The sequence below is a fragment of the Heterocephalus glaber genome, unplaced genomic scaffold (assembly GCF_053883595.1).
Source record: "Heterocephalus glaber isolate CG9 unplaced genomic scaffold, H.glaber_assembly_v1.0 deba00000594, whole genome shotgun sequence".
Lineage (NCBI taxonomy): Eukaryota > Metazoa > Chordata > Mammalia > Rodentia > Bathyergidae > Heterocephalus > Heterocephalus glaber.
The window spans coordinates 13,857,577-13,868,643 of NW_028258151.1; the positions used below are offsets into that span (position 1 = coordinate 13,857,577).

General features: G+C 51.4%; 1 protein-coding gene across 1 annotated transcript; it reads left to right on the forward strand.

Moving 5' to 3' along the window:
• Positions 1-3,713: 3,713 nt before the first annotated feature.
• Cox8a (cytochrome c oxidase subunit 8A) lies at positions 3,714-6,801 on the forward strand. Its single transcript, XM_004852554.4, has 2 exons — positions 3,714-3,928; positions 6,481-6,801. Exons 1-2 carry the CDS (start codon positions 3,815-3,817, stop codon positions 6,574-6,576), a joined length of 210 nt encoding a protein of 69 aa, XP_004852611.1. The 5' UTR covers positions 3,714-3,814; the 3' UTR covers positions 6,577-6,801.
• The last annotated feature ends 4,266 nt before the right edge of the window (positions 6,802-11,067 follow it).

Here is an 11,067-nt window from a genome sequence, read left to right on the forward strand (position 1 = left end):
GGGGTCCCCATTTTAAATAACTTGCTGTTCAGGAGATGGGTAAGACAGCAGTTGCCTGACCAAAGTCCCTTCCCAACAGAGGCAGCACCCTCATCTCCACAGTGCTAGGAGCCAGGTTTGAGAGCTGGCAGTGCAGGCTACATGAGTGTGCCCTCGACAGGATGATGTTGGTTGCTGTGAAGTCCATTGAGATTTCTAGATTCTGTCTGTGCATAAGTGGTTTAGAGGAACCTGTAAACCTGTGTTGGCTTCAGGAATATCTGCCGTGGGGTCTTGATTACATTAAGATGAAGGAAGATTTGCTGTGGACCAGAGCATTACGGCACGGGACAGCTCTAAAGGTGAGTGGAGGGAAAAAACCCTGAGGAATGGACCAGGTTGACGAGGGCCTCAACCTCCTGAAGGATAGTGTTTGCTACTAGATGGAGAAGTGACAACCAGGAGCCAAGTCCTGACAGACCTGGAGCTGGCTGCAGTGGCCCTGGGGGATTGTCTCCAGGATCTGGGAATGGGGAGAAGGGGGGTTCCCAGGTCCTGCACTGCCACAGTCCTGCTCTGGCAGAAGTGGGTACTGTTGCAGAGTTACTTTGAGGGATAGTCTGACCTGTCTGGCCCCCTTTTACCAGTTGTAACAAGAGTAGCCACACTAATGTCTCCACCTCTGGGTCCATGTGCTGAGTGGTGTGGGGTGGCACGTAGCCCATGAGGCAGGACTTGTGAGTGCTGTCCTGTAGTCTCGGAAGTGCCTGTTGGGTGGGTTACACAGGACCTTAAGACCTGGGAGTTGGAGTAACTTATGTGATGGCCCCATGTCCTAAATGTTGGCCTCAAGGTGTAGGGAAAGGTGGAGTCTGTGTAGAGGAGTACATGTTGGTCCAGGGCTGGGTGGGGTATACAGCTACATAGCATTAGGGCTTCTGAGTCTGGTGGTAAGAAGATCGGGTCTCCAGGAACAATGAGGAGTGGAGAGCTGGCCATAGAGGTGCACATCTGTAACAGCACTCAGGAGGCTCAGGAGTTTGAGGACATCCTGGGCTACGTAGTGAGTTCAAGGCCAGTTTGGACTGTGTAGCAAGAGCCTGTGTAAAAATAGGACTGCCCTGGACTGGGGGATCCAAAGAGGTCAGAGGTCCAGAGGCAGAGAGAGGTCGTCAGGAATTGGACTTGTATTGAGGCTGAGGGCCCAGAAGGGAGAAAGGTCGGGATGTGTTGTCACACCCAAGTGGGGGTGTAGCTGGGGGCCAGCCTTCATCGGGGAACCATTGTTTCATCTGACACGATCTTGTCCTCATAGCAGCTGGCAGCTGGTTGTGGGCTGGAAGGGGTTAACCACTGAAGACTCAGTGGGTGGGCGCCAGCCCCCACTTTTAAGTCCCAAGTGGCCATGCCATTCCCTCCTGTGGCTGACAGCTGGGCCATGGACACAGCACCTCACCCACCCCCTGTCCTAACACCTCCCATGTTGCTCTTCCCCTGACAGCTGCCTCCTGGTTACCCCTGGGTGCCTGTCGACAGCTGCTGTGCCCTGGGATCCTTCCAGGATCCTGCGTTCTGTGCCCACTTGTTTCCCAAACCAACCTTTGTGTGTTTGTGCGTGTGTGTGTGTGGTACTGGGGATGGAATGCAGGGCCTTCACACTGAGTAACATCCCCAGCCAACCCCCCTTTTATTTTTTAGTTGAGACAAGGTCTCACTATGTTGCTCAGGCTGAGCTTGAACTTGGGACCCTCTTGCTTCAGCCTCCCCATGTGCTGGAATTATAGGAGAGTGCCACCATGCCCAATTCCCAAACCAGCTCTTTTCTTCCATTGAAACCAGTGCTTTCCTCCAGTTTCTCCTGCTGGACTTTTCATTAATACTCTCATTTTGCATATAGGTAAAGATAAGGCCCAGATAGGGAAACAGATATTCTCAAGGTCGCCTGGCCAGTCAATGTTAGATTTAGATCTTTTCCCTGTGATCTGAACCCTTCTGGGCCAAAAGTAAATTCCCCAAGGAATTCTTTCTAAAGTATACCCAAGCCAGTTGCCTAACTTGCTCTCTCCTGGGAGTGATTTTTATTTCAAGGCACCAGACAAGCCCAGGAGGGTAGCAGCAGGTCCTCGCCCCTTCTCCCAGTGGCAGGCAGCTGGCACCTGCTTCCCAGTACTGTGCCCCTAAGGATGGGGGGAGCATTAGATGCATCTGTTCTGGGCTGTTTGCCAGGGTCCAGGACAACAAAGGCACGGGGCCTGGTGGCTGAGGGTAGGCCTTGTTAAGACTGCTAGACGTCAAAAATACTTGCAGGGCCGGAGATTTAGCTCAATGATTCTGCCACCTGCCCCGCAAGCACAAGGACCCAAGTTCGATCCTGATACCAGAAAAAATCCAAAAAACCAAAAACTTCCAAATGGGGCAGAAAGGTGGGACAGGGGTGAAGAGGAACCCAGGTGAGCTTGAGGCTTGGGAACATCTCTCCAGAGGAAGCTGAGGCATAGCTCCCCTTCCGGCAACCAGCCGGGTACATGTCAACCTTTCTGTGATCTTAGCCCTCAGGGGCTGAAGTTTCCCTGTCAAAGCTCTTATTTCCCAATCAGTTGCCAGCACACATCCCTCTGTGCCGCAGTCTTTGACTTCAGTGTCAAACTGGAGCTTCTGGCCAGGGGTGGTGGTGTACATACCTGTAATCCCAGCACTTGTGAGGCTGAGGCAGGAGGGTTGCCATGAGTTCGAGGCCAGCCTGAACTACTGTACATAGCGAAACCCTGTCTCAAAAAGCAAAAACTGGAGCTTCTGGAAACATCTTGAGTGGTGGTTGAAAGCATGGATATTAGGCTGGAGCATACTTCAGTGGTAGAGCACTTGCCTAGAGTTCTGGAGGCCCAGGGGTTGATCCCTAGCCCTGAAAGAAAATAAGTTTTGGGGGCAGTCTTGCCCTGGAATCAGTTTGGCAGTCGTTGGGTACATGACCTTGAGCAGATCACCCAGCTTTTTAGAGCTGTTCCCTCCAATTCCAGCTGGAGAGTGATATCCAGGAATTGGAACTTACGTATAAAGCAAAGGGGAGCCACTGAAAGTGTATGACTAATTAGATCAGACGTGGTTAGAAAAGCAAGATGGGATGGAGGGAGAGATGGATAAAGGAGGATAGGAAAAAGCTGGGCATGCTGGCACACGCCAGCACTCAAGAGGCAAGGCAGGAAGATAACCCTGAGTTCAAGGCCAGTCTGGACCGCAAAGCGAGACCTTGTCTCAAAAAAACAAAACAAGGCTGGGGGTTTAGCGCTTGCCTCGCAAGCGCAGGGTTCCGAGTTCGATCCCCAGTACCAAAAAAAAAAAAAAAGAAGAAAGCAGGGAAAGAGAAACGGAAATTGGCTGCCAAACATGGGAACCGGAATTGGAGAGGGTTTAACAGGTGAAAGGAGTTAAGTTATGAGGTTAAGACCCAACAGTTCAGGCCAGAAACGACGGAAGGACTGGTAGATCTAGGAGGAGTTTAAGAGTATGAATGGAGGCAAGGACAACCCTTACACTTATGTGATTGGGTGGACATAGATGTCACGAGACCTCTTGAAGGCGGGACATAAGCAAAAGATCGCTCCTCTGTACTCAGCTCATGGGAGGGGGAGGTAGGACGGCTTCGATTTGCTATCTTGAAGAACGCGCCATAACCAGACAGGGGCGGGGCAAAGACGTATCCTTGCGTCATTTCCGAGACCTCCGCGCCGTAGTTTCCAGGTCTGCTCAGCTCGGGGACTTCCGGCGGACGCAGCCATCTTTCCTTTCTGACCTTGGGTTCAGTCTGGCCGTAGTTGGTGGTCTGGTTCGTGCAGTCATGTCGTTCTTGACGCCGGGGCTGCTGAGGGGTCTGACAGGCCCGGCCCGGAGGCTCCCCGTGCCGCGTGCCCAGATCCATTCCAAGCCACCGCGGGAGCAGCTCGGGACCATGGTGAGGACCGGGCCGGGAAGGGCGTCGCGCCGGACTTTGGACGGCCCTGAGAGCAACTTGCACCTCCGGACACTCAGCGTAGCGGGGGCAGCGATTCTGCTTTGGGCCTTTCTGGAGGGCGCGGACCAGGGGACAGCGTTGCATCCGTCCCCAAAGCCCCAAGATTCCGGTGGCACGTTTACTCGCCGTGAGGCCTCGAGCAGGCCACATTAGCCCTCCCTGCCTTGTGGCTCACCCTTCACTGGGGGATGTCTGACAATGGTCGGCGAGGAGGATGGTGCTTACCGCTGCTTAGTATTAGTAGGGAGGGGCCAAGAAGACCCCACAGGTCCTTGTGATTCCCAGAAATGGAGGAGCGTTTAGCTTTTGATGACAACTCTCACCTAGTTGGAGCTTTTATACATCTGCCTCAGTGGCAGAGCTTGACCTTGAATGCGAATCTTCAGAATCCAGGTTCGTGGGCCTTGGGTTAGGAGCAGAGCCAGAGAGCACTGTGATTAAGGAAACAATGATAATCAAGCCAGGCGTAGTACCTGCCTGTTTGCCCAGCTAGGAAGGAGACCGAGACTGGTATTGTAATCCCAGTTATTCAAGAGGCTGAGGCAGGAGGCTTACAAGTTTGAGAGACCAGCCTGGACAACTTATTGAGAGCTCTGTCTCAAAAAATAAAAAGGCCTAGGATGGAGCTCAGTGTGATGGCTCCGGGGTTCAATACCCAGTGCCACCGAAAAAAAAGGTCCAAGTGTAGCTTAGTGGTAGGTCCTTTTCTTAGGCAAATGGGAGGCCCAGGATTCAGTTCCCAGCAGTACAGAAACAACAAAACCAAAGCCAAAAAGCAGCTCAGGGAGTAAAGTACATGCTTTGTTTACATGACACCCTGGATTTGATCCCCAGCATTGCAAAGCCAGAAACCTAATGATAACCACGACCATTTCCACCTACTTTGCAAGTACCTGCTGGGTGCCAGGCACCTTGCTAAGAAGACTGTGCTGGTCTCACTCAGGCCTCTCAGTGATCCTGAGGAGACAGGGTGGTTATCTCCATTTCGTGGTGAGGGAGGTGAGATTTAGGAGCACACTTAAGTGGCAAGGAGAGAATTTGAAGGCAAGGCTGCTGTGATCTTTTCTTTCTTTTTTTTTTTTGGTACCAGGGATCGAACTCGGCTTCTTGCACTAGCGAGGCAGGCGCCAGAACCACTGAGCTAAATCCCTGGTCTGAGGCTGCTGTGATCTTAACTACTCGAGGGGAAGATAGTATTGGCTGTAAAAAGTCATCCCTGGTTCCAAAGGTTGACTTTAGTGCTGGAGGGGGGAGGAGAAAGGCCATTTGGTTTTGGTTTTGATTTTGTTATGTTTGGAATTAAACTTAGGGCCTCCTGCATGTAGGCAAGTGCTCTGCCGTTGAGTTATAGCCCTAGCTCTTTTTCAAAATAATAATAATTATTGGTACTGGGGATTGAACCCGGGGCCTTTGTATAAACTATATTCCCCAACCCCCCCCCCTTTTTTGGTACTGGGGATTGAACTGGAGACTTTGCGCTTTCGAGGCAGGCGCAGTACCACTGAGCTAAATACCCAGCCCTCCCCAACCCTTTTTTTATTTTTTATTTTCTGTCAGGGTCTTGCTAAGATGCGTGGTGGGTCTTGAATTTGTAGCCCTCTTGCCTCAGCCTCCCAAAGTGCTGGATTACAAGCATGTGCCACTGCACCCAGCTTTCAATTTTATTTATTTATTTATTTATTTACTTACTTACAGTACTGGGGGTTGAACCCAGGACCTTTGTACTGAGCTGCATCTCCAACCCTTTATTTTTTTGTTTGCTTGTTTTGATGGGGTTTTTTTGTTTTGTTTTGGAGACAAGGTCTTACTGTGTAGTGCAGTCTTGCCTTGAACTCACTAAGTAGCCCAGACTGGCCTTGAACTCCTGCCTCAGCCTCCCAAGAGCTGGGATTACAGGTGTGCTCCATCATGCCCAGCTCCCTTTTTTATTTTTGATAAGGTCATGCTAAGTTGCCCTGGCTAGCCTTAAGCTTGCTATTTTCCTGCCTCACCATCCAGAGTTGTTGGAATTAGAGGTGTGTACCCACTACCTTCTCCGAAGGAGAGATTTTAAGATGAAAGGAGATAACACAGTTTTAGAGTTATTGACGTATTCGAGGTTTCCAGGTCCCAGCAGACCAGCTTGAAAACATTTAAATACTTTTTAGTGCTTTATCATGTGATTTCTGCCTGGATCCTACACTAGGCTGCCCCTCTTTCCAGGCTCTTATCCTCATCCCTGTGACTGACTTCTGCATCAAGGCTGAGATGACCCTTGGTTCGATGATGTCCCCTCCTTACAGCGTGGGTTTTCTTTATTTTTGTAGTGCTGGAGATGTAACTCAGAGCTTACCCATGCTAAACACCTGCTATACCATGTAGGTTTCCTTTAATGTGGGGATTTTGTATCTTTGCTCCCTGAGGGTGGCTTTCCACTCCCCAGAAAAGTACACAGACTTTAGAGTTCCTGAGGGATGCTTACTCAGGGGAATCCTTCCTTGTCCTCTGTGTAGGATGTCGTCGTTGGGCTTACCACCTGCTTCCTGTGTTTCCTTCTGCCATCGGGCTGGGTCCTGTCACACCTGAAGAGCTACAAGAAGCAGGAGTGAAGGGGGCTGTCCTCTCCCTTCCCTGTAACCTGACCACCCTGCCCAACCCATCCAGATCATGTCTCCAGCATTCCAGGCGGGCCTACTCTGATCATGTTGTTCAATTCCAGTCACCTCTTCTGCAATCATGACCTCTCAATATCTCCATGGTGACATCTGGGACCACATACATTGGCCCTGCTCGGTGGGGTCCCTCTTGTAACAATAAAGTCTATTTAAACCTTGGTTCAGAAACTCACTGTGCCTCCTGCGTGATCTCCCGTCTCCACATGTGAGCTAAAGATGATTCTGGAGGAGTGGAGAGGAATCCTTGGCTGGCTGAAGGTCCCGGCACCTGTGGTAGGTTGTGTGTGCCTTGGCCTAACTCTCCTTGCATGCTTCCTGCATTTAAATAGTTTTGGAGCCACATGGTGGTGCACACCTGTAATCCCATCTACTTGGGAGGCTGAGGCAGGAAGATCAAAAGTTTGAGCCTAGCTTGGGCAGCTTAGACCTTGTCTCAAAAAATAAAAAGGGTTGGAGCTCTTGGAAAACTAAACCATGTTGACATGGGGTAGCCTTTTTTTTTTTATGTTGTTTGGTGTTTTGAGACAAGGTCTCACTATGCAGTTCAGGCTGGCCTCAAACTCAAGGCAATCCTAGCTCAGCCTCCCAAGTGCTGGGATTATAGGACTGTACCACCACACCCAGCTTTGGGTGGCTTTTCTTTCAATATCCTCCAGCTCCCTTGGCTATGCCACGCTGCATGGCTCAGTGTCTGTCCCATGGGGCCAGTGCAGCTTTCCCTGTTCTCTCTGGTTGGCTGTTTTAGGTGCTTACTGACCTTCCTGACTAGGAGGTGGAGTACTTTGTATGTAATATCTTGCCTTTAAAAAAAAAAACGGTGGCACTGGGGATTGACCTCAGGACGTCATCCATGCTAGGCAAGCACTCAACCCCATTGAGCTATTCCCCAGCTGTTTTTGCCCTTTTTTTTCCCCCCTCTTTTTTGGCTGTGGTGCTGAGGATTGAACCCAGGGCCTTTGCATTAAGCTACATTCCCAGCCCCTTTTACTTTTTAGTCCCTAAATTGCCCAGGCCAGGTTGGAACTTGGGATTTTCCTGCCTCAGTCTCCTGAGTGCTGAGATTACAGGCTCGTGTTACCATGCTTGCTTTGCCTCCCCTTCTTGACGGTACTCTGCAGCTCCTCTGATTTGTACGGGTTGGCCGTTGGGGTTGGGGGTGGTGTGGAGGTCTTCTGAGCAGTGCTGGTACATGTGAAACATTGCATGCTGAGCTGGAGCCCTGACAGCCCATGTCTGGGAGGAACAGAACACCCTGACCCACCAGCACCCCCTGGAGGGTGACATGAGCTTGCCTTTCCTTTTTGTCTTTGCTGAGTGACTTGGTTGATTGCCGAACAGACATAGGTCCAGTATTCCCCCAGGAGCCGAGGTTGCCAGGACACCTGGGCCTGGAACAGTGGGTAAGATGGCAGATGGGAACTGGGGAGTGTGATCAGCTTTAGGCTCCAGGTGTCAGAGGCTCCGTTTGTCTGGCTCCTATTTCCTAGAACCAGCAGCTGATGGAGCCTGCTGTGCCCCTGGTCACTTCTGGCCTTTCCTTGTGGTATCCAGGGATGACCCTGGGGTCTGGGTGCAGCAAGCTTAGGGCTGGCCCATGGCTGTTTCTCTGAGGTTCGGGAGAGGCAGCCTTCCTCCCCTTGGCTATTTAAACCAGCCTTTGTGTCTGAGGCTGAAGGAGCAGGGCTTATTGGAGGGCTTCAGAAGAGCCAGGCTTGGAAGGAGCTGCCTGAGCCTGTTGTCCAAAGGGGTTGGAGAACACCACGAAGTATGCCAGATTAGAAGCTGGTCAGAGAGAGGAAGTGCTCATCTGAAGGGCTGGGCCAGGGCAGGCTGGGATGTTGAGCAAGGGGCTTACACCTGCCACCTGTATGTGTCTTTCTAGTGGCATTGTCTCCAGGCAGAGTGGCCTTGTGTGCTGTCTCCTCATACTGCAGAATCACCCCCTCTTCCTCCCTGACTCCCTGTGGGGAGATACACTGTGTTGGGGAGCTGGAGTGTGGGCCATAGGCACTTGGACCTGCCTCCACTTCTGAGAAAAGATTTTGAGCCACCTGGCCCCAGGCTGGCTTAGGGTTGCTTTCCTCTGGCTATGAGCACAGATTATGCATAGGTCCTAGAACTATGGGGCTGCCTACCACACAACAGAGATGTGGCAGCAGAAGAGTTATCTGAGTTTCTATGGTAACTCCACCTCCCTGCCAAGGATGATTAGTTATCTCCCATTTTTGTGTCCCTAGAACTCAAAGGGATGAGTGACAGTGGCTGGAGGCAAGTCCTTCAGACCCTGGTCTGAACATTGAGCAAGCCTCACTGCTCCTGCAGCGTGTTTTCTCCTGCATCCACCAGGCCTGGCAGCATGTGTGGGTGAGGTAGGGGTGACAAGCTTGGAGGGCTTAGAGTTCCAATGATGTGTCACACTTGAACACCATCCTCTTTGGTCCTCAATGTGGTTACTAGGGCTGAGATCTAGTCACCTTCCACTGGCGTTCTCATCCCTAACCAAGTCAGGGCCTGGAGCAACTCCCTATAGAAGAAACAAGGCTTTATGCTCCAAACAGCATCTTGTGCCCCTGGCTGGATGTCCCCTGATGTGCATGCCGGGCAGGAAGGCTGCTGGGATGGCACACACTGTAACCCTAGCACCAGTGGACCTGGAGTCAGCAGACTTGGAGTGAGGTTGCTCAGCCATTGGTATGACCTCAGGTGACCCCTCTAGTCTCTCTCTGAGCCTCCATTTTGGGAATTACAAAATGAAGATAATGTGGTAGGCAGAATATATCCCATCCCTGGCATTTGTGAAGAGGTTATCTTACTTGGCAAAGGCAATCTTGCAGATGTGATTAAGGCTAAGGACCTTGCCGTGGGAGATTATCCTGGATTATCTTAGGGGCCCCGGTGTGATCACCAGCCCTGACCTGCCAGGGACCTGGCTTGTCCTCACTGTCTTTGAGGATGGAGGAATTAGGCCATGAGCCAAGGAATGTAGTGGCTTCTAGAAGGTGGAAATGCCCTCTCCCTTTACAGCCAGCAAGAATATGGAAACCACAGTTGTAGAAGTAGACAACTGAATTCTGCTGATGTGGGGAGTATGGAGCAGGTTCTCCCTTGGGGCCTCAGAGAGGACTGCAGCCTACCTGAACTGTGAAACCCTGACTTCTGATCTCCAGAGCTGTAAGATAATAAATGTGTGTTTTAAGCCACTGGGTTTGTGGTGATTTATTATTTTGGTGATAAGTAATACATTGGCCCTTGGATGTGGCCGGCACCAACTGATGGGACCTTCGGCAACATCTAGTGAATGGACTGTAAGTCATTTACAGGAGCATGGGTATCTGAACAAGGTGTGTGGGTTTTTACTGGGGGGAAGTTTCCCTTTGTCACCTTTGCCCCTCCTCTGCTTGTTTCCTCCCTCAGGGGACCTCTTTGCTCAGCTCTGTCAGCCTGGCCTCTGCAGCAGCCAAAGCCTCTCTAGACACAATTTTATGGCTGACTGGCTGTGGGCCATGGTGGGTAAAACAGCAGCAGCTCCAGAGGTTCATCTGGAAGGCCGGCATGCCCTATTCCTGCCCTGTGGGTGCCTACGTTCCTCACAAGCCTGTCCTGGGAAGGAGCACGTTTGGCCTGCATCTTGTTTTTCGGGTTTTTTTGGTACCGAGGATCGAACTCAGGACCTTGTGTTTTTGAGGCAGGTGGCGGAACCACTGAGCTAAGTCTCCTGCCCTGGCTTGCATCTTTGATCCACCCTTGGAGGCCATGGCTTCTTGTGAGGAGTATGGCTGTGGCAGTGTCAATGCCATGTCCCTGTCAACTTGGTTCACTCAGCTTGCATCCTCACTCCAGGGATAGAAGTGGCTAGATGGTTCCAGAGCCAGCAGTTCTCTAAAATTCCTCTGTGGCTGAGGTCTCACAGCCCTGGGTCCCACTATGGGCCCTCTCTCTCTCCTGCCCCAACAGAATCCTGTGGACATGGATGTGGGGGTCTGGTATGCCCCCAGCCAGCAGGACAATGTGAGGAGGCATCTGTGACCTGCTGGTTCTATGGCTTTTTTTTTTTTTTTTGGTACCAGGGACCAAACTCGGGACCTTGCGCTTTCGAGGCAGGCACGGTGCCACTGAGCTAAATCCCTGGTCCTAGTTCTGTGGCTTTTGTCTGTCATTTTTGTGACTGTTACCAGCAAGCATCCTGAACCCACCCACCTGTGCTACCTTTTTTTTGAGACAGGGTTTCACTATGTAGTTTGGGTTTGGCCTAGGTAGCCCAGGCTGCCCTTGAACTCACGTCCGTCTGAGTGCTGGGATTATAGGTGTGCACTACCATGCCTGGCATGTGCTGCTTATTTTGTTACAGGCTCTCCATAGCCAGGGCCAGCAGCACATGACCATTTGTGTAGGGTGGCAAATTGGGAAGCAGAGACATCTGGAGCT